The sequence below is a fragment of the Bos indicus x Bos taurus genome, chromosome X (assembly GCF_003369695.1).
Source record: "Bos indicus x Bos taurus breed Angus x Brahman F1 hybrid chromosome X, Bos_hybrid_MaternalHap_v2.0, whole genome shotgun sequence".
Taxonomy (NCBI): domain Eukaryota; kingdom Metazoa; phylum Chordata; class Mammalia; order Artiodactyla; family Bovidae; genus Bos; species Bos indicus x Bos taurus.
The window spans coordinates 66,644,806-66,669,443 of NC_040105.1; the positions used below are offsets into that span (position 1 = coordinate 66,644,806).

Consider the following 24,638-nt stretch of genomic DNA (forward strand, 5'->3'; position numbering starts at 1 on the left):
ACTCCTTATTGCCAAATTCAGACTTAAATTGAAGAAAGTAGGAAAAACCACTAGACCATTCAGGTATGACCAAAATAAAATGTCTTATGATTATACAGTGGAAGTGAGAAATAGATTTAAGGGACTAGATCTGATAGAGTGCCTGATGAACTATGGACTGAGGTTTGTGACATTGTACAGGAGACGGAGATCAAGACCATCCCCATGGAAAAGAAATGCAAAAAAGCAAAATGGCTGTCTGGGGAGGCCTTACAAATAGCTGTGAAAAGAAGAGAAGTGAAAAGCAAAGGAGACAAGGAAATATATAAGCATCTGAATGCAGAGTTCCAAAGAATAGCAAGAAGAGATAAGAAAGCCTTCCTCAGCTATCAATGCAAAGAAATAGAGGCAAATAACAGAATGGGAAAAACTAGAGATCTCTTCAAGAAAATCAGAGATACCAAAGGAACATTTCATGCAAAGATGGGCTCGATAAAGGACAGAAATGGTATGGACCTACCAGAAGCAGAAGATATTAAGAAGAGGTGGCAAGAATACACAGAAGAACTGTACAAAAAAGATCTTCAAGACCAAGATAATCATTATGGAGTGATCACTCATCTAGGGCCAGACATCCTGGAATGTGAAGTCAAGTGGGCCTTAGAAAGCATCACTATGAACAAAACTAGTGGAGTTGATGGAATTCCAGTTGAGCTATTTCAAATCCTGAAAGATGATGCTGTGAAAGTGCTGTACTCAATATGCTAACAAATTTGGAAAACTCAGCAGTGACCACAGGACTGGAAAAGGTCAGTTTTCATTTCAATCCCAAAGAAAGGCAATGCCAAAGAAGGAACATGAATAAAACCCACCAAACCAAATAAAAGAGGAGGAGATAGGGAGTCAACCTGAAAAAGAATTCAGAATAATGATATTAATGATCCAAAATCTTGAAAACAAAATAGAATTACAGATAAATAGACTAGGGACAAGGATTGAGAAGATGCAAGAAATGTTTAACAAGGACCTAGAAGAAATAAAGAAGAGTCAATCAATAATGAACAATGTGATGACTGAGATTAAAAGCACTCTGGAGGGAACCAACAGTAGAATAACTGAGGCAGAAGATAGGATAAGTGAGATGGAAGACAGAATGGTGGAAATAAATGAAGTAGAGAAAGAAAGAAAAAAAAATTAAAAGAAATGAGGAGAACCTCAGAGACCTCTGGGACAATGCTAAATGCCCCAACATTCGAATCATAGGTTTCCCAGAATAAGATGAAAAGAAAGGGCATGAGAAAATATTTGAGGAGGTAATAGTTGAAAACTTCCCTAAAATGGGGACGGAAATAGCCAGCCAAGTCCAAGAAATCCACAGAGTCCCAAACAGGATAATCCCAAGGCAAAACACCCCAAGACACATATTAATCAAACTAACAAAAATTAAACACAAAGAGCAAATATTAAAAACTGCAAGTGAAAAGCAACAAATCACACGCAAAAGGATCCCCAGAAGGATAAAAGCTGATCTTTCAATAGAAACTGTTCAGGCCAGAAGGGAATGGCAGGACATACTTAAAGTGATGAAAAAGAAAAACCTACAGCCAAGATTACTCTACCTAGCAAGGATCTCATTCAGATTCAATTAATCAAAAGCTTTATAGACAAGCAAATGCTGAGAGAATTCAGCACCACCAAACCAGCTCTCCAACAAATGCTAAAGGATCTTCTTTAGACAGGAAAAACAGAAAAGGTTTATAAAAGCAAACCCAAAACAACAAAGTAAATGGTAACAGAATCATATTTATCAATAATTATCTTAAATATAAATGTGCTAAATGCTCCAACCAAAAGACAAACACTGGCCAAATGGATACAAAAACAAAACCCATATATATGTTGGCTACAACAGACCCACCTCAAACCTAGGGACACATACAGACTGAAAGTGAGGGGCTGGAAAAGGTGCTTCATGCAAATGGGGACCAAAAGAAAGCAGGCGTAGCAATACTCATATCAGATTAAATAGACTTTGAAGTAAAGACAATGATAAGAGACAAAGAAGGACACTACATAATGATCAAAGGATTAATCCAAGATGAAGATATAACAATTATAGGAGCACCTTGATACATAAGACAAATGCTAACAAGTATGAATGGGGAAATTAACAGTAACACAATAATAGTGGGGGACTTTAATACCCCACTCACACCTATGGATAGATAACCAAACAGAAAATTAGCAAGGAAACACAAGCTTTGAATGATACAATGGACAAATTAGACCTAACTGATATTTACAGGGCATTTCACCCCAAAACAAAAGATTTCACCTTTTCCTCAAGTGCACGTGGAATGTTCTCCAGGATAGATCACTTACTGGGCCATAAATCTAGCCTTGGTAAATTTTTAAAAAATCGAAATCATTTCAAGCATCTTTTATGATCACAACGTGGTAAGATTAAATGTCAGCTACAGGGAAAAAAAAATGTAAAAAACACAGACATATGGAGGCTAAACAATGTGCTCCTGAATAACCAACAGATTACAGGAGAAATCAAAAAGGAAATCAAAATATGCAGAGAAACAAATAAAAATGAAAACATGACAACCTCAAACCTATGGGATTCAGTAAAAGTAGTGATAAGAGGGAGGTTATCTTCCAACAAACAAAAGCCCAGGACAAGATGAGTTCACAGGTGTATTCTATCAAACATTTAGAGAATAGCTATCACCTATCTTACTCAAACTCTTCCAGAAAATTGCAGAGGAAGGAAAACTCCCAAACTCATTCTATGAGGCCACCATCACCATAATACCAAAACCAGACAAAGTTGCCACAAAAAAAGAAAACTACAGGCCAATTGGTGATGGACAGGGAGGCATGGCATGCTGCAGTTCATGGGGTTGCAAAGAGTCGGACATGAAGAGCGACTGAACTGAAGTGAACTGAACAGGCCAATACACTGATGAACATAGATGTGAAAATCCTCAACAAAATTCTAGCTAACAGAATCCAACAACATATTAAAAAGATCATACATCGTGACCAAGTGGGCTTTATCCCAAGGATGCAAGGATTCTTCAATATTTGCAAATCAATCAGTGTGATACACCATATTAACAAATTGAAAGATTAAAAACCATATGATCATTCCAGAGGATGCAGAGAAAGCCGTTGACAAAATTGAACACCTATTTATGGTAAAAACTCTCCAAAAAGCAGGCATAGAAGGAACATACCTCAATATAATAAAAGCCATATACAACAAACCCACAGGAAACATTATCCTCAATGGCAAAAAATCAGGAACAAGATAAGGGTGCCCACTCTCACCACTATGATTCAACATAGTTTTGAAAGTCTTAGCCATAGCAATCAGAGAAAAGAAAGAAATAAAAGAAATTCAGATTGGTAAAGAAGAAGTAAAACTCTTACTGTTTGCAAATGACATGATCCTCTACATAGAAAACCCTAAAGATACCACCAGAAAATTACTAGAGCTAATCAATGAATATAGTAAAGTTACAGGACATAAAATGAATAAACAGACATCCCTTTTATTCCTACACACTAACAAAGATGAAACAGAAAGAGAGGATTGTAAGGATTTTTTTAAATGTTTCCATACAAATTGTGAAATTATTTAATAAATAAATTTATTAATAATAACAAATTATTATTTATTCCAGTTTTGTGAAAAATACTGTTGGCAGCTTCATAGGGATTGTGTTGAACATATAGATGACTTTGGGTAGTATACTCATTTTCAATATATTGATTCTTTCAATCCATGAGCATGGTATATTTGTTCATCTATTTGTGTCATTTGATTTACAATTTGTATGGAATCCTAACAATCCTAACACTATTGCAACGAAAAGAATAAAATACTTAGGAATAAATTCACCTAAAAAAAAGAGACCTATATATAGAAAACAATAAAACGCTGATGAAAGAAATCAAAGATGACACAATAGATGAAGAATCTACAGTGTTTTTCACAGAACTAGAACAAATAATTTCACAATTTGTATGGAAACATAAAAAACCTCGAATCGCCAAAGCAATCTTGAGAAAGAAGAATGGAACTGGAGGAATCAACCTTCCTGACTTCAGACTATACTACAAAGCTACAGTCATGAAGACAGTATGGTACTGGCACAAAGACAGAAATATAGATCAGTGTAATGAAACTGAAAGCTCAGAGATAAATCCATGCACCTATAGATACCTTATCTTTGACAAAGGAGGCAAAAATATACAATGAAGAAAAGACAGTCTCTTTAGTAAGTGGTGCTTGGAAAACTGGTCACCTACATGTATAAGAATGAAACTAGAACACTTTGTAATACCATACACAAAAATAAACTCAAAATGGATTAAAGATCTAAATGTAAGACCAGAAACTAAAAAACTCTTAGAGGAAAACAGACAAAACACTCTGACATAAATCACAGGAGGATCCTCTATGACCCACCTCCCAGAGTAATGGAAATAAAAACAAAAGTAAACAAATGGAACCTAATTAAGCTTTAAAACTTTTACAAAATGAAGGAAACTATAAGCAAGGTGAAAAGGCAGCCTCCAGAATGAGAGAAAATAATAGCAAATGAAACAACTGACAAAGAATCTCCAAAATATACAAGCAGCTCATGCAGCTCAATACCAGAAAAATAAATGACCCAATTAAAAAGTGGGCTAAAGAACTAAACAGACATTTCTTCAAAGACATACAGATGACTAAGAAACACATGAAAAGATGCTCAACATCACTCATTGTCAGAGAAATGCAAATCAAAACCACAATGATGTGCCATCTCACCCTGGTCAGAATGGCTGCCATCAAAGTCTACAAAAAATAAATGTTGGAGAGGGTGTGGAGAAAAGGGAACCCTCCTACACTGTTGGTGGGAATGCAAACTGGTACAGCCACTATGGAGAACAGTGTGCAAATTCCTTAACTGGAAATAGAAATATCATATGACCCAGCAATCCCACCGCTGGGCATAGATACTGAGGATACCAGAATTGAAAGAGACACATGAACCCCAGTGTTCATTCCAGTAGTGTTTATAGTAGCTAGAATGTGGAAACAACCTAGATGTCCATTGGCAGACAAATGGATAAGGAAATCATGGTACATATACACAATTAAATATTACTCATCTGTTAAAAAAAATGCATTTGAGTCCGTTGTAATGAGGTTGACAAAACTGGAGCCTATTATACAGAGTGAAATAAGTCAGAAAGAGAAACAACAATACAGTATATTAACCCATATATATGGAGTTTAGAAAGATGGTAACAATAACCCTATATGCAAGATAGCAAAAGACACACAGATGTAAAGAACAGACTTTTGGACTATGTGGGAGAAAGCAAGGGTGGAATGATTTGAGAGAAGAGCATTGAAACATGTATATTATCAAATGTAAAAGAGATGACTGTTGCAAGTTCAATGCATAAGCAGGCACTCAAAGTCAGTGCTCTGGGACAACCCAGATGGATTGGGTGGGGAGGCAGGTGGGAGGGGCGTTCAGGATGGGGAGACACATGTGTACCTGTGGATGATTCATGTCGATGTATGGCAAAAACCACCACAATACTGCAAAGTAATTAACCTTCTATTAAAATAAATTAATTAAAAAACAAAGAAGAACAATATTGCATAGGAACCTGGAATGTTAGGTTCATAAATTAAGGTAATTTGGACGTGGTCAAACAGGAGAGAGGATAGTACTGGCAGAAAAACAGAAATATAGATCAATGAAACAGGTTAGACAGCCCAAAGATAAACCCATGCACCTATGGTCACCTTTTCTTTGACAAAGGAGGCAAGAATATACAATAGAGAAAAGACAGTCGCTTCAATAAGTGGTGTTGGGAAAACTGAACAGCTACATGTAAAGGAATGAAATTAGAACATTCTCTAACCACATACACAGAGAGAAAGTCAAAATGAATTAAAGACCTAAATGTAAAACCAAATACTTATCCAGTGGTCATGTATGGATGTGAGAGTTGGACTCTGAAGAAAGCTGAGTGCCGAAGAATTGATGCTTTTGAACTGTGGTGTTGAAGAAGACTCTTGAGAGTCCCTTGGACTGCAAGGAAATCCAACTAGTCCATTCTGAAGGAGATCAGCCCTGGGATTTCTTTGGAAAGAATGATGCTAAAGCTGAAACTCCAGTACTTTGGCCACCTCATGGGAAGAGTTGACTCATTGGAAAAGACTCTGATGCTGGGAGGGATTGGGGGCAGGAGGAGAAGGGGATGACAGAGGATGAGATGGCTGGATGGAATCACTGACTCAACGGATGTGAGTCTGAGTGAACTCCAGGAGTTGGTGATGGACAGGGAGGCCTGGCGTGCTGCGATTCATGGGGTCACAAAGAGTCGGACACAACTGAGCGACTGAACTGAACTGAACTGATAATACAATAGCACTTATAGTAAGTCTGAGAGGAAAACATAGGAAGAACACTTTCTGAGATAAATGTCAGAATATCTTTTTGGATCCACTTTTTAGAGTAATGAAAATAGAAATGAAAATAAATGGGACTTAATTGAACTTAAAAGTTTTTACATAGCAAAGAAAGCTGTAAACAATTAAAAATTCTGTTTTATAGAAGGTTTATCTGTACTTATATTATTTTTATTTTATTTTTTAACTTTACAATATTGTATTGGTTTTGCCATATATCAAAATGAATCCTCCACAGGTATACATGTGTTCCCCATCCTGAACCCTCCTCCCTCCTCCCTCCCCATACCCTCCCTCTGGGTCGTCCCAGTGCACCAGCCCCAAGCATCCAGTATCATGCATCGAACCTGGATATTATTAGCTCAAGTATGATCCAATGGTGATTATATAAGTCAGTAGAAAGTATTTGCTGGGCAGGAATGGAGATACAGATGTAGAGAATGGACATGTGGACCCAGAAATGAAGGGGAGAGTGGGACAAATTGGGAGAGCAGCATTGACGTATTTACGCTACCATGTGTAAAATACATAGCTAGTGGGAAGCTGCTGTATAGCACAGGGAGCTCAACTTGGGGCTCTGTGATGACCTAGAGGGTGGGGATTGGGGTGTAGAGTGGAAGGGAGCTTCAAGAGGGAGAGTATATATGTATAGTTACAGCTGTTTCACATTTGTACAGGGGAAACTAATACAACAGTGTAATGCACTACAGGGAGAGAGGAAGGACGGGGGTTTGGGATGAGGAACACGTGTATACCTGTGGCGGATTCATGTTGATATATGGCAAAACCAATACAATATTGTAAAGTAATTAACCTCCAGTTAAAATAAATAAATTTATATTAAAAAATAAACAGAACCTGAGGTCAAAAAGTTAAACAAAATAAACAAATGGGACTACATCAAGCTAGAAAGATTCTGTACAGAAAAATAAACAATCAACATAGTGCAAAGACATCTTACCAAAGGGGGAAAATATATGCAGGCCATGTATCTTGTAAGAGGTTAATATACAAAGCACTCATACAACTCTATAACAAAAATTTCCAATTTAAAAATTGGCAGAAGACCTAAATAGACATTTTCCAAACTAGTTACAGAAACAGCCAACAAATATGAAAATATACTTAACATCACTAGTCATTCAGTTCAGTTCAGTTTAGTTCAGTCACTCAGTTGTGTCCGACTCTGCAACCTCACGAGCTGCAGCATGCCAGGCCTCCCTGTCCATCACCAACTCCCAGATTTCACCCAAACCCATGTCTATCGAGTCAGTGATGCCATCCAACCATCTCATCCTCTGTCGTCCCCTTCTCCTCCTGCCCTCAATCTTTCCCAGCATCAGGGTCTTTTCAAATGAGTCAGCTCTTCACATCAGGTGGCCAAAGGACTGGAGTTTCAGCTTCAATATCATTCCTTCCAATGAACATCCAGGACTAATTTCCTTTAGAATGGACTGGTTGGATCTCCTTGCAGTCCAAGGGACTCTCAAGAGTCTTCTCCAACATCACAGTTCAACAGCATCAATTCTTCGGCACTTAGCTTTCTCCACAGTCCAACTCTCACATCCATACATGACCACTGGAAAAGCCATAGCCTTGACTAGACAGACCTTTGTTGGCAAAGTAATCTCTCTGCTTTTTAATATGCTGTCTAGGTTAGTCAGAACTTTGCTTCCAAGGAGTAAGCATCTTTTAATTTCATGGCTGCAGTCACCATCCGCAGTGATTTTGGAGCCCCCAAAAATAAAGTCAGCCACTATTTCCACTGTTTCCCCATCTATTTCCCATGAAGTGATGGGACCAGATGCCGTGATCTTAGTTTTCTGAATGTTGAGCTTTAAGCCAACTTTTTCGCTCTCCTCTTTCACTTTCATCAAGAAGCTCTTTAGTTCTTCTTCACTTTCTGCCATAAGGGTGGTGTCATCTGCATATTTGAGGTTATTGATATTTCTCCTGGCAATCTTGATTCCAGCTTGTGCTTCTTCCAGCCCAGTGATTCTCATTATGTACTCTGCATATAAGTTAAATAAGCAGGGTGACAATATATAGCCTTGACATACTCCTTTTCCTATTTGGAACCAGTCTGTTGTTCCATGTCCAGTTTTAACTGTTGCTTCCTGACCTGCATACAGGTTTCTCAAGAGGCAGGTCAGGTGGTCTGGTATTCCCATCTCTTTCAGAATTTTCCACAGTTGATTGTGATCCACACAGTCAAAGGCTTTGGCACAGCCCATAAAGCAGAAATAGATGTTTTTCTGGAACTCTCTTTTTCGATGATCCAGCAGATGTTGGCAATTTGCTCTCTGGTTCCTCTGCTTTTTCTAAAACCAGCTTGAACATCTGGAAGTTCATGGTTCATGTATTGCTGAAGCCTGGCTTGGAGAATTTTAAGCATTACTTTACTAGCGTGTGAGATGAGTGCAATTGTGCAGTAGTTTGAGCATTCTTTGGCATTGCCTTTCTTTGGGATTGGAATGAATAGTGACCTTTTCCCATCCTGTGGCAACTGCTGAGTTTTCCAAGTTTGCTGGCATATTGAGTGCATCACTTTCACAGCATCATCTTTCAGGATTTGAAATAGCTCGACTGGGATACCATCACCTCCACTAGCTTTGTTCGTAGTGATGCTTTCTAAGGCCCACTTGACTTCACATTCCAGGATGTCTGGCTCTAGGTGAGTGATCACACCATCATGCTTATCTGGGTCATGAAGATCTTTTTTGTACAGTTCTTCTGTGTATTCTTGCCACCTCTTCTTAATATCTTCTGCTTCTGTTAGGTCCCTATCATTTCACTAGTCATTAGGGAAATGCAAATCAAAACTGCAGTGAGATACCATCTCACATCTGTTAGAATGGCCATCATCAGAAAGAGATAACAAATGCTGGCATAGATTCAGAGAAAAGAGAACTCTTCGCACTGTTGGTGTGATTGCAAATTGGTACAACCACTATGGAAAACAGTATTGAGGATACTAAAAAAAATTAAAAATAGAGTTCCCGTATGATCCTGCAATTCCAATTCTAGGAATATATTCAGAAGAAACAAAAACACCAAAGATATCTGCACTCTCATGTTCAGAGCAGTGTTATTTACAATACTGAAGACATGAAAGCAACCTAAGTGTCCACTGATGGATGAATGTATAAAGAAGTTTTGGTATATATACGTTGGAGTATAACAAAAAAAACGAAAACAGCTTTTTGGCCAACCAAATACAGTGAAACATAATTCATCCATAAAAAAGGAAGAAATCTTAGCATTTGTGACAACATTTTTTGGACCTTGAAGCCATTTTGCTAAGAAAGAGAAAGAAAAATACTGTATTATCTTTTTAATATGTGGAATCTAAAATGAAATAAAACCAAATTCAAAGGAAAAGAAATCAGATTATGGTTCCCAGAGGTATGGGAGGTGGGGATAGGGGAAATTGGAGGAAGTTGATCAAAAGATACAAACTTCCAGTTATAGGATAAATAAGTTCTAGTGATGTAATGTGTAACGTGATGACTATGGCTAACACTGATGTATGATATACAGGAACGTTGTTAAGAAAGTAAATCCTATCAGTTCTGATCACAAGGTGAATAAAACTATTTCCTCCTTTCTTCTTTCTTTTCTGTTTATTGTATCCATATGTGAAGATGGATGTTAGCTGAACCTATTGTAGTAATCACTTTGCAATATATGTAAATCAAATTTTCAAGCTTTTTGCCTTAAACATATACAGTGACACATCAATTATTTCTCAATGAAACTGGAAAAATGTAGGCAAAACAATGTCCTTCCAAGAGAAACAGAATTTCTTACCACCGGACAATCCATAAAGGGAATAATAAAGTTTTTCAGGCTGAAACGAAGTGACACCAGACAGCAATTCAAATACACATAAAAAAAAACAAGAGCAAAACTAAAGGCAATTATTTAATTATAAAATCTAATATAAATGCATATTTATCTCCTTTCTTAATTGATTTAAAAAGAAAATTCTTATAATACAGTGTGCATACAATTGTATTGTAGGTTCTACAGTATAGAAATGTAATATATTTGATAGTCAGTTCAGGATCTCAGCCATCTCCAACTCTTTTATGACCCCATGGACTGCAGCACGCCAGGCTTCCCTGTCCATCACCAACTCCAGGAGCTTAATCAAACTCCTGTCCATCGAGTCAGTGGTACCATCCAACCATCTCATCCTCTGCCGTCCCCTTCTCCTCCCGCCTTCAATCTTTCCCATCTTTTCCAATGAGTTAGTTCTTGGCATCAGGTGACCAAAGTATTGGAGCTTCAGCTTCAGCATCAGTCCTTCCAATGAATATTCAGGACTGATTTCCTTTAGGATTGACCAGTTGGATCACCTTGCAGTCCAAGGGACTCTCAAGAATCTTCTCCAACACTGAAGTTCAAAAGCATTAATTCTTGGGCACTCAGTTTTCTTTACAATCCAACTCTCACATCCACACATGACTACTGAAAAAAACAGCTTTGACTAGACAGACCTTTGTCAGCAAAATAATGCCCCTGCTTTTTAATATGCTGTCTAGGTTGGTCATAGCTTTTCTTCCAAGGAACAAGCGTCTTTTAAATTCATGGCTGCAGTCACCATCTGCAGTGATTTTGGAGCCCAGAAAAATAAAGTCAGCCACTGTTTCCATTGTTTCCTCATCTATTTCCCATGAAGTGATGGGACCAGATGCCATGATCTTAGTTTTGTGAATGTTGAGCTTTAGGCCAACTCTTTCACTCTCCTCTTTCACTTTCATCAAGAAGCTCTTTAGTTCTTTACTTCCTGACATGAGGTTGGTGTCATCTGAATATCTGAGTTTATTAATATTTCTCCTGACAGTCTTGATTTCAGCTTGTGCTTTATCTAGCCCAGCATTTCACATGATGTACTCTGTGTATAAATTAAGTAAGTGGGGTGACAATATACAGCCTTGACATACTCCTTTCCCAATTTGAAACCAGTCTGTTGTCCCATGTCCAGTTCTAACTGTTGCTTGACAGTTAGTTCTAACTGTTGCTGTCCAACTGTTGCTGGACAATATTTGACAGAAGCAGCACAAAGAAGGCAGTATAGCTATATAGCTGAACATATACATGTACTGGAAAAGACAGTAGATGGTAACTTAAATCCACAGACAGAAACAAAGGGAATGCAAAATGGAAAAATAAAAGTCAATAAAAATAAAACTCAGTAAATTTGTACTTGATCCCCTTTCTTCTCTCAGCTTCTTCAAAAGACAAAAAATTATATAAGCTAATAATTTTTGTTATTTGATCACTAAATCATGTCCAACTCTGCAACCCCATACAATGCAGCATGCCAGGTTTCCTTGTCCTTCACTGTCTCCTGGAGTTTGCTCAAACTCACGTCCAGTGACTCAGTGATGCCATCCAACCATATCATTCCTGTTGCTCCCTTCTCCCCCTGCTCTCAGTCTTTCCTAGCATCAGGGTCTTTTCCAATTAGGCCAACTTTTCCAATTAGTCCAATTAGTGGACTCTGCACATCAGGGAGTCAAAGTATTGGCACTTCAGCCAATGAATATTCAGGACTGATTTCCTTTAGGATTAACTGGTTGGATCTCCTCGTTGTCCAAGTGACTTTTAAGAGTCTTCTCCAGCACCACAGTTCAAATGCATCAGTTCTTCAACATTCAGCCTTCTTTATGGCCTAGCTCTCACATCTGCTCATGACTACTGGAAAAATCAAAACTTTGACTAGATGGACCTTTTTGGGCAAAATGATGTCTCTGCTCTTAATATGCTGTCCAGGTTTGTCACAGTTTTCCTCCAAAAGAGCAAATGCATTTTTTTTTAATTGCATGGCTGCACTCACCATCTGCAGTGATTTTGGAGCCTAAGAAAATAAAATCTGTCACTGTTTCCATTTTTTTCCCCATCTATTTTCCATGAAGCGAGGGACTGGATGCCGTGATCCTAGTTTCTTGAATGTTGAGCTTTAAGCCAGCTTTCTCACTCTCATCAAGAGGCTCTTTAGCTCCTCTTCTCTACCTGCCATTAGGATGATATCATCTGTATATCTGAGGTTGTTGATATTTCTCCCAGCAATCTTGATTCCAGTTTGTGATTCATCCAGCACAGCATTTCACATGATGTACTCTGCATAGACGTTAAACGAGCAAGGTGACAATATACAGCCTTGATGTACTTCTTTCCCAGTTTTGAACCAATCCATTGTTCCATGTCTTGTTCTAATTGTTGCTTCTTGGCTTGCATACAAGTTTCTCAGGAGATAGGTAAGTTGGTATGGTATTCCCATCTCTTTAAGAATTTTCCACAGTTTGTTGTGATTCACAGAGTCAAAGGCTTTAGCATAGTCAGTGAAGCAGAAGTAGATTTTTTTCTGGAATTCTCTTGCTTTTCTATGATCCAACAGTTGTTGGCAATTTGATCTCTGGTTCCTCTGCCTTTTCTAAATCGAGCTTGTGCATCCAGAAGTTCTTGGTTCATGTACTGTTGAAGCCTAGCTTGAAGGATTTTGAACATTACCTTCCTATCTTGGGAAATGAGTGCAATTGTATGGTAGTTTGAACGTTCCTTGGCATTGCCCTTCTTTGAGATTGGAGTGAAAACTGACCTTTTCCAGTCCTTTGGCTACTGCTGAGTTATCCAAATTTGCTGACATGTTGAGTGCAGCACTTTAACAGCATCATTTTTCAGGATTTGAAACACCCCAGATGGAATTCCATCACCTCCATTACGTTTGTTTGTAGTACTGCTTTCTAAGGCCCACTTGACTTCCCACTCCAAGATGTCTAGCTCTAGGTTAGTGACCACACCATCATGGTTATTCGAGTAATTAACAGTTTTTTGTAAAGTTCTTTTGTGTATTCTTGTCACTTCTTCTTCATCTCTTCTGCTTCCATTAGGTCCTGCTGTTTCTTTTATTGTGCCCATCTGTGCAAGAAATGTTCCCTTGGCATTCTAATTTTCTTGAGATTTCTAGTCTTTTTCATTCTATTGTTTTCATATATTTTCTTGTATTTTTCACTTCTAAAGGCCTTCGTATCTCTCCTTGCTGTTCTTTGGAACTCTGCATTCAGCAGGTATATCTTTTCCTTTCTCCTTTGCCTTTTGCTTCTCTTCTTTTCTCAACTATTTGTAAGGCCTCCTCAGACAACCACTTTGTCTTCTTGCATTTGTTTTTCTAGGGATGGCTTTGGTCGCTATCTCCTGTACAATGTTATGAACCTCTGTCCATAGTTCTTCAGGCACTCTATCAGATCTAGTCTCTTGAATCTATTTGTCACTTCCACTCTATAATCATAAGGGATTTGATTTAGGTCATACCTCAACAGCCTAGTGGTTTTCCCTACTTCAATTTGAGTCTGAATTTTGCAATAAGGAGCTGATGATCTGAGCCACAGTCAGCTCCTGGTCTTGTTTTTGCTGACTGTGTAGAGCTTCTCTCTCTTCAGCTGCAAAAAATATAATCAATCTGATTTCGGTATTGACCATCTGGTGATGTCCATATGTAGAGTCGTTTCTTGTATTGTTGGAAGAGGGTATTTGCTATCAGTGTGTTCTCTTGGCAAAACTCTGTTAACCTTTGCTCTGCTTCATTTTTTACTCCAAGGCCAAACTTGCCTGTTACTCCAGGTATCTCTTGACTTCCTGCTTTTGCATTCCAATCCCCTATGATGAAAAGGACATCTTTTTTTTGGTGTTAACTCCAGAAGTTCTTGTAGGTCTTCATAGAACCACTCAACTTCAGGTTCTTCATCATTAATGGTGGGAGCATAGACTTGGATTACTGTGATATTGAATGGTTTGCCTTGGAAATGAACTGAGATTATCCTTCTTCATCATCCTTCATCCTTCTTCTAAGGTATTCTTGCCCACAGTAGTAGATATAATGGTCACTTGATAATAATTAGAATGATGTAATCTTGGATTTTTAACATAAAATGAATGTAATATATATAGGAATAATAGCAGCAAGAAAGAAAAAGTATTTAAAACCATGTCTTATATGAATTGTTAGTATAAATCTGAAGAAGTTTCTGAGAAATTAAGATGTATATTTTAAGCCCCAGAGTAAACAATGCAAAAGTTCCTAACAGCTAAAGCAAAAAAATCATTAAGTGTATTAAAATGTTACATTATAAAATATTTACATAATACCAAAGACAGCAGTAAAGTATGTAAAAAAGAACCAAAACATGTTATGAAATACATTGAAAACAAAAAATAAAATGGCAGATATGAATCCAACTCTATCAATAATAATATTAAACCTGAATGGATTGAATAATCCAATCAAAGGCAGAAACTCTCAGACTGAACTAAAAATCAAGATGCAAGTATATGTTGTCTACCTGAGTGACACTTTAGAATCAAAGATATAAAAGGGTTTAAAGAAAGTTTAAGAGGGGTAAAGTGGCTATACCAATATTGTACAAAGTAGACTTGTTTAAAAGTTGCTATAGATAAACAGGAATGCTAAGATAATGATGTTAGTTGTGTTAGTCACTCAGTCGTGTTTGCCCTTTTGCGACTCTGTAGACTCTAGCCCGCCAGGCTCCTCTGTCCATGGAACTCTCCAGGCAAGAACACTGGAGTGGGTAGCCATTCTCTCTCCAGGGAATCTTCCCAACCTGGGAACCGAATCTGGGTCTCCTGCATTGCAGGCAAATTCTTTACTGTCTGAGCCACCAGGGAGGCACAGGGCAAATAATGATAATGTTTGATAAAATGATCAAGTTTCCATCCCTCAGGGAAAAATAAAAATTATAAACATATATGTAAAAATAGAGCCCTAAAATAAATGAAGCAAAAAGTAAAAGAAATAGAGAAATACATAATTTAAAATAATGGTGGGAGACTTCAATGAGTCCTTTTCAATAATATATAGAACTACCAGAGAGAGATCAATATTAAAATAGAAAACTAGAATGTTATAAACCAACTAGATCTAACAGACACCAACCTGGAGAACACTCTGCTAAACAATAGCAACATAACTGTCCAACAACAGTTGAATGGACAAAGAAAGATGTGGTATATAAAACATATATATATATACACACACACAACAGAATAGTACTCAGCCATAAAAAGAATAAATTTATGCTATTTGTAACAACGTGGGTAGATTTGGAGTGTATTATGCTGAGTGAAATAAGTCAGATAGAGAAAAACAAATATTGTATGCTATCACTTATATGTGGAATATAAAACTAAAACAAATGTGAATATAGCAAAATAGAAATAGACTCACAGATATAGAGAAAAAACTAGTGGTTACCAGTGGGAGAGAGAAGGAGAAGGCCAAGATAGGGGTAGAGGATTAAGAGGTGAAAACTAGTATGTGCAAAATAAATAAGCTAAAAGTATATGCTGTATAAATACAAGACAGATAATATAACCAATATCTTAAAATAACTATAAATGGAATATAACCTTTAAAAATTGTGAACTTCTATGTTGTACACCTGAAACTTACAGGTTTCTCTGTAGACTCTAGCCCACCAGGCTCCTCTGTCAATGGGATTTCCCAGGCAAGAATACTGGAGTGGGTTGCCATTTCCTTCTCCAGGGGACTTTCCCCACCCAGGGACTGAACCCATGTTTCCTGAATTGGCAGTTGTGTTCTTTACCACTGAGCCATCTGGAAAGTCCCTGTATTCTCTATACTGAAGGTAAAAGAATTTCACTGAAAAAGTTTAAGCATAGGTATTTCATGAAAAAATACAAAGTTTTAGATGTTTTTTTTTTAGCTGCAATGTACAGGATAAATTAGGAGTGATCAAGACTATGAACAGAGTTCAGTTAGAACATACCGTAATATTCTGAGCGAGAGATTATAGAGGCCTGAACTAGAAACAAAGAAGTGGGGATGGAGAAGAGGGACATTCTGAGATATTATGGAGATAAAACCAACAGAATTTTTGTGCTTAATTAGACGGGAGGATTGATAGAAAATAATACCTACCTCTGCAAGAATTTAGAAGCATAAGACATGTAATTATTTTACATGTAGGTGCTGAATAAATCTTAGTTTATATTTTTAAAATTAATTTATCTATTTTAATTGGAGGACAATTACTTTACAATCTTGTGATGGTTTTGCCATACATCAAATGAATCAGCCTAAGAAATACCTAAGAAATAGGTATCCTTAGTTTATTATTTTAATTCTGTTTGTACCATAATATTTTATACATTCAGTAATTTTATATTTCTGTACATTATTTATTAATTTTTAAAAATTAATTTATTTTAGAGGATAATTACTTTACAATATTGTGATGTTTTTTCCGTACATCAACATCAATTGGCCACAGGTATACGTGTTCCTCTCATCATGAAACCCCCTCCAACATCCCCCCCCACCCTATCCCTCTGGGTTGTCCCAGAGCACTGGATTTGGGTACCCTGCTTCATGCATCGAACTTACAGTTCAGTTCAGTTCAGTTCAGTTTCTCAGTCGTGTCCGACTCCTTGTGACCCCATGGACTGCAGCACCCCAGGCTTCCCTATCCATCGAACTTGCACTGGTCATCTATTTTGCATACGGTAATGTACATGTTTCAATGCCATTTTCTCAAATCATCCCACCCTTGCCTTCTCCCACTGAGCCCAAAAGTCTGTTATTTACATCTGTGTCTCCTTTGCAGCCCTGCATTTAGGATCATCAATACTGTCTTTCTAAATTCCATCTATATGCATTAATATACAGTATTTGTCTTTCTTTTTCTGATTTACTTCACTCTATAATAGGCTCCAGGTTCATCCACCTCATTAGCACTGACTCAGATGCATTCATTTTTATAGCTGAGCAATATTCCATTGTGTATATATACCACAACTTCCTTATTTATTCATCTTTGACGATGCACACCTAGGTTGCTTCCATGTCTTAGCTATTGTAAATAGTGCTGCAATGAACACTGGGGTACCTGTGTCTCTTTCAGTTATGGTTTCCTTGGGGAGCATGCCCAGCAGTGGTATTGCTGGATCTTATGGCACTTCTATTCCCGGTTTTTTAAGGAATTTCCATACTGTTCTCCATAGTGACTGTATCAGTTTGCATTCCCACCAACAGTGTAAGATAGTTCCCTTTTCTCCATACCTTCTCCATCATTTTTGTTTGTAGTCTTTTTGATGATTGCCATTCTGACCAGTATGAGATGATACCTCGTTGTAGTTTTGATTTGCATTTCTCTAGTAATGTATACTCTGTACTATTTTATATACTCTGTACAGAGATAATATTTTTTATAATAATATAACATTTTTTTCCATTTAAACTGAAATCATTCTTATTATATATCTTAAAAGAATCCTCACTGTATTCACAGTTGGATTCCTACAGTGATAGTTGTCAAGTGGCTTTTCCCACATATTACTATGCTACCACCCTGGCAATGGTTTTTCCTTGTAGTTATTTAGCTGGCTGACTCTCTCCCCTCTCCTTTCTTCTCTCCTCTATCCCCTGGCACCTCATTACTTTCAGCTTATTTTCTCAGTGGCAATGAGACAGATTTTACACTGATTAGATCAAAGCAGAAGCTATATTCCTCCTTGTGCTCAATATGAACTACAAATAGATAACTACACCAGTGCACTGGGAAGGGGGGCGGTATTTCTGAACCCCGTTATATAATAGGATACACAAATATAATCAATTTAAAAATATCATTTCTGTGAATAAATAACAGCAATCCATGCCCTACAAGCATAAATCCTAAAAGCAATGGTTTCTTTGTCCTGCAGTCTTTGCCAAATTTTCAAAGCTATCTTGACTTAGAAGGAGAGTCTTTGATAGAATTAAATAGCATAAATAAGCTTATTTCTTCTCCCAGGCATGGACTTTTCCCCTAGCTTTTATAAAGCTTGTAAAAACAATGTCTAAATTCTAAATTATTCATTAAATATGATTCTGTTTCTTCCTTTAAAATCAACATTTCTGAAGTTTGTCTAAATTTTTAAGTGTTAGCTCACAGCCTGGACTAAACAAAGGACTAGTAAATGCCTTTTAATGGGGAGGAAAAGCAATTCAACTGCAAAATTATTCAGCATAGTGTTGGATTTAATGGGGAAAACATAGGAATTACTTCAATATTCAAAATGAGGACACTCTTAGAAATATTCCAGTTCTGTATATGGAACTTTCTCCATGATAGATCACAAGCTAGGCCACAAAACAAGTCTCAAAAATCATCTGGGGAATGCAAAAACATAATGAGATATCACCTCACAGCTATCAGAATGTCTACCATCAGAAAGACAAGAAATAACAAATGTTGGCAAGGATATGGATAAAAGAACCTTCATGCACTGTTGGTGGGAATCTAAATTGGTGCAACTACAATGGTTCTTCAAAAAGGCTCAGATGGTAAAGCATCTGCCTGCAGTGCAGGAGACCTGGGTTCGATCCCTGGGTTGGGAAGATCCCCTGGAGAAGGAAATGGCACCCCACTCCAGTACTCTTGCCTGGAAAATTCTATGGACTGAGGAGCCTGGTAGGCTACAGTCCATGGAGTTGCAAAGAGTTGGACATGACTGAGAGACTTCCATTTCACTTTCACCATATAATCCAGCAATTTTACTCATGATCGTTCATCCAAAGAAAGCAATTCAAAAGGTATATGTGCACCAACATTACCTACAATACATTTATAATAGGCAAGATGTGGTAGCAACCTATGTGTTCATCGACAGATGACTGGCTAAAGATGTGATACACACACACACACACACACACACATATATATATAATGGAGTATTATTTGACCATAAAAATGAAATTTTGCCATTTTTAAACAATATAATGGACCTAGAGGGTTTTATGCTTAGTGAAATAAGTCAGAGAAAGATAAATACTATATGCTTTCATTTATATGTAGAATCTAAAATATAACACAAATGAATAAATATAACAACACAGAAACAATTTCATAGACATAGATGACAAACTAGTGGTTACCAAAGGAGACAGAGGTGGGGGATAGGCACAACAGGTGAAGGCAATTGAGACATGCAAACTACTAGGTGCAAAATAAAAAAGTTACAAAGATGTAATGTACAACCTAGCATGTATAGTCACTATTTATAATTTTTACCATGCATAATTTATATTGATAAAAATATCAAGTTACTATGTATTATGCACTATGGTGTACACCTACAACTAATATTGCAAGTCAGTTATATTTCCAAAAAAAAATCCAGTCTTATAAAATGGTGAGGTTTAGAATAAAACTGAAGAGGCTTAGATGCCTTAAGTATCTTCATAATATATTGAAAGGCAAATTATGGGATAAAATATGTTCATAATTGTTAAAACTGCTTATAGATGTATGATGAAAAATTGTAAATATATAGGAAATAAATGTCTGAAGTGGTTCTTATGTATATTTTGATGTGCTTTATCTCATTTTTAAATGCACTTTTAAATGAAGTAATAAAAATGTACAAATAATTTTCATTTCACAAAACTTTAAAAAAATACTTTGGCCAATTTAAGAAGCTGGGCACTCTCCTACACTACCAGTTGATACAGACTTTAAGAGCAAAATGTGGGCAAAAGACCCCCCAAAAAATTGACATGTCCATATTATTCAAACCACAATTCAAATAGTAAGGAATAGAAAATAATAAAATATTTCAAGACATTCAGGTACAAAGATGCTCATCATAGAACTGATCTTACAAGTAAAATTTCAGAATTATTTTAAACATAGCCCAAGGAAGCTTCAGAGAAGGCAATGGCACCCCACTCCAGTACTCTTGCCTGGAAAATCCCATGGACAGAGGAGCCTGGTAGGCTGCAGTCCATGGGGTCGCTAGGAGTCAGACACGACTGAGCAACTTCACTTTACTTTTCACTTTCATGCATTGGAGAAGGAAATGGCAACCCACTCCAGTGTTCTTGCCTGGAGAATCCCAGGGACGGGGAAGCCTGGTGGGCTGCCATCTATGGGGTCACACAGAGTCGGACACAACTGAAGTGACTTAGCAGCAGCAGTAGCAGCAAGGAAGCTTGGTTGTAGAAATTATAGCTCATCTCTATGATGGCATATTATGTAACAACAGAACAAAAGGAGAACATTTATTTAGAAATATGGTCCAGGAGAATTATTACAGTGAAAATAACTTTCAATGAAAAAATGCACATTTTATTTAAAATATAAAGTTATGTAGATATCTGTTTGTGGTGCTGGAGAAGACTCTTAAGACTCCCTTGGACTACAAGGACATTAAACAAGTCATCCTAAAGGAAATCAAACCTGAATATTCATTGGAAGGACTGATGCTGAAGCTGAAGTTCCAATACTCTGGCCACCTGATTTGAAGAAATGACTCATTGGGAAAGACCCTGATGCTGGGAAAGACTGAAGGAAAAAGGAGAAGGGGGTGGCAGAGGATGAGATGGTTAGATAGCATCATCAACTCAATTGACATGAATTTGAGCAAACTCCAGGAGATGATGGAGAACAGAGGAGACAGTGGTGCTACAGTCCATGGGATCACAAAGAGTTGGACACAACTTAGTGACTGAACAACAACAACATACAGATATTTATGTATTTAAAATGTATTTTGTCAAGCAGTGGTATTAGGAGTGACTTTTGCTATATAAACAAAAATACTTTCTATTATACTTGTGTACAGACTGTATAAAATACACTTAAAAACAAAAAGCTCCTGTTTCCCTGATAAAATATTGAGAAAATACAGAAAAGACTGCAATACCAACTGCAGAATATAATATAGGTAATCTAGGTCCCTTACAATATTTGGTGCATCTTACAAATATAAAATACTATCTTTACAGATGATCATTTATTAATGCACTTTCCCACCAAACTGCCTGAATAGTTTGATACTTAAATTTTTCTCTCTGCAATATTTGTTTAGGAAATGATCTGGAAAGTGAGCAAGATTTGTGTACTATAATTCACTTGATAGCTTTGTATAAGGAAAAATGAGCAACAACCTGGAAGTGCAACAATGAGGAAACAGTTAAAACATGTATAAACATGAACACAGAGATAGACATGGATAACTTGTATGCTTCATAATTTTTTTCCTTCAATGAAGCTAAATAATTTTTCTGACAAAAGGAGAAAGGGCAGTTATATATGTATCTACTTATTATTAATTCAATGAAATATTAACAACCAGAAATAATATTTTAAAATTATCTTTAATGAAATGAAATTAAAGAGTATTGTGTGTATAAACATACACACACATATTTAGGTGTCAAAAAGCAAGTATAAAAACAATATGTACATTACTATATACATACATGACAAATGAATCAGAAAAATACTAGAAAGATACAGCCTAATATGTTTTAGGTACTTCATAGTAACTATTAGATAGATGCAGAAGAAAATGATTCAGGGAGGTTATTAGGACTGATTTCTTGTGAAATTAATTTTCTTCTGTTGACTTGTCTGCTGTGTGATTTTTTTTTCCCTACAATGAAGCTGGATTATTTTTCTGAGAATGGGGAAAAGAGCAGAAAGTGGGCTCAGGGAAAGGAGGTGATAAACAGCATTTAAATTCAGCATAACAACCATCAAGTGGGCCAAGACACAGGCACACGCATGCGCACGCACACACGCACGCACACACACACCAATTACAGTGACCAGGAGACTATGCAGGGGAAATGGGCATACTGTTTTTACTAGTTGAGGTGGGTGGCATGAATGCAAATTGGTACAATGCTTATGAAGGGGCCATTGGGCAACACAAAGAAACAGTCTTTAAAATGTCCACATGTGGATCCTGCAAGTTCACAATTAAGAACATCCTGTACACTAGCAAAGATTTGGCTTGACAAGGAAGAATTCGCTCATCAGAGTATACAGTGCTGGGTTTAAACACAGGGAAAGAATTAGGCACCACCCAAATGTCCAACAATGTGGCGATGATTACAGAAATGTTAGGGTCCATAGATACACTCTGCAGGCACTGAAGATGACCTTTCTCAAGCATGTTGAATAACATGGAAAGAAGTTCAATGGGTTGATGTTTGGTTTTAGTTTTTGAAAAAGCAGGTTAAGAAACACCACATACATGAACCATTCTTTTACACTGTGTTAAAAGGGAAGGCGGGGTGGAGGTGAAGAAGGGTGAGAGAGAGAAAAGGAGAGAAGAGAGCCTGAAAAACAGCACACCAAAATGGTAAAAGTGGTTGTCTCCGGGTAGTAGGGTCATGGGAGCAATTACTCTCTTGGTTTTCCCTCATCTGATTTCCGTCTCCTTCCTGATGTTTCTACTATGACATTGCATCACCTGTGCAATAAACAAAGAGAGAAAGTGCTTTTTAAACCAAACCACAAGGAGAAGAGGCAGCCTTTAACTATCAAGTGGCACAGATTAGCATATTATTCACAACACCCAAGGTGGGTGTGGGGGGAGGGGCGGGGAGAGAAGGGGAAGTCCGGAGAGAGAGAGAGAGAGACAGAGACAGAGACAGAGAGAGACAAACAGGAAGGCAGAGGTGGAGGGAAGGAAGGAGGAAGGGAGGGGTGAGAGAGAGACCTGCACTCCCAATACAATACACTGCTGGTGGGTTGGGGGAAAAAGGGTGGGGGGGTTGTAAACCGAATGGGAGCCAAGGTTTGGCTCTGCTGGCTGGCTCGCTTCTGGGATGTTTTCATCGGAAGGTGGCCTCCTCATCGGTGTCTTCCTCGAAATCCTTGACGTCAGCACTGGTGGACTGCCTGGCCCAGGCTCCCCTTTCGGCCTCTCGTTCTTTATGCGACTTGAATCTCCCAACGAAAATTTTGCGGTAGTTCAGGAACATGCCATTCATCGCATCTATGGCCCGCTCGGCGGACTCCTGCTTCTGGAAGTGCACGAACCCATAGCCCTTGGGCCCCTTTTCGTCGCAGGCCACTTTGCAGGACAGGATGTTGCCGAACGCCGAGAAGATGTTGTACAGAGCCTTGTTGTCGATGGTCTTGCCCAGGTTCTTGATGAAGACGTTGCCCACTCCGCTCTTGCGAAGCGAGGGGTCCCGCTGGGACCACATGATGCGCACCGGCCTGCCCTTGATGACATCAAAGTTCAGGGTCTCCAGGGCCCGCTTGGCGTCCACCGGTTGCTGGTAGTTGACATACGCATAGCCCAACGAGCGGCGGGTGATCTTGTCCCTGCAAATGCGGATGGAGAGGATGGGCCCGGCCGGGCTGAACTTCTCATACAGCATTGCCTCCGTCACCTCAGGGTGCAGGTCGCCCACGTACAGCGAGGCCATAGGAAAGTTCGGGTTCCTCTCGGAGCCCCTGCCCGTTTCCGCATCTGCATCCACGGCGGTAGCCGCCGCCGCCGCTACCGCCGCCTCGACCTCCGCAGCGGAATCCGCATCTGACTCCCCCACGGCGGGCGCCGCAGCCTCTGCTGCGGCGGCGGCGGCTTCGGCCTCGCTGGCCTCCGCCACCGCCACGGCCGCTGCGGCCAGTGCAGCCTCCGCCTCCTCCTCCGCCAGGGCTGCCACCGCCTCCCCCAGGGTGGCCTCCGCCACTGCCTCCTCTACTGAGGCCTCGGCCTCCACCTCTGCTTCCGTCTCCGCCACGGAGGCCTCCGCCACCGCCTCTGCCACGGTCGCCGCCGCAGCCTCCGCCGCTGCCGCCGCCGCCACCGCCGCCGCCACTGTCGCCGCTGTCGCCACGGTCGCCGGTGCCGCCGGGCCGCTGCCGCGACCTCCCTTCCGGCGAGCCTGCGTTGGGGAGTGAAAGGCGGGAGAGGGCTGGAGGGCAGGTGGGCGCCGGAATCCGGGCCGGGGGCGCAAGCTGGGGTGGAGGACCCCGGGCCAGCCGATCTAGCGAGTCCCAGTCACCTGGGATGGCTAGCGCTGCCAGGAGCGCACCGGTGCGAGTCACCGCAGCCTGCAGCCCAGAGCCCGCTGCTGCCGCCGCCGCTCGGTAGTGGGTTAGCTTGCAGGGCGCCGGCGAGCGGCGTGTGCTGGGGGGCGGGGTGGGGGGGGTGTTGGCGTCTGTGGTCCGGGCAGCCGGGAAGGCTTCTGTCTCTTTGGTTCCCCCTGTGGCTGCTTCGGGGCTGCGGGGCGGCGGGCGGTGGGAGGGGGCGGGAGCGGGAGGCTTGGTGTTGGCGGGAGGGAGTGTGGGTTCTCAGCCTCTGGATCAACTGGATGTGTATGAAGAGGAAGACAGGG

General features: G+C 39.3%; 1 protein-coding gene across 1 annotated transcript; it reads right to left on the reverse strand.

The window, feature by feature from the left end:
* Positions 1-22,119: 22,119 nt before the first annotated feature.
* On the reverse strand, positions 22,120-24,282 carry LOC113887377 (polyadenylate-binding protein 1-like 2). Its single transcript, XM_027534488.1, has one exon. The coding sequence runs from the start codon at positions 23,721-23,723 to the stop codon at positions 23,121-23,123; it is 603 nt and encodes a 200-aa protein (XP_027390289.1). The 5' UTR covers positions 23,724-24,282; the 3' UTR covers positions 22,120-23,120.
* Between the last annotated feature and the right edge of the window lie 356 nt (positions 24,283-24,638).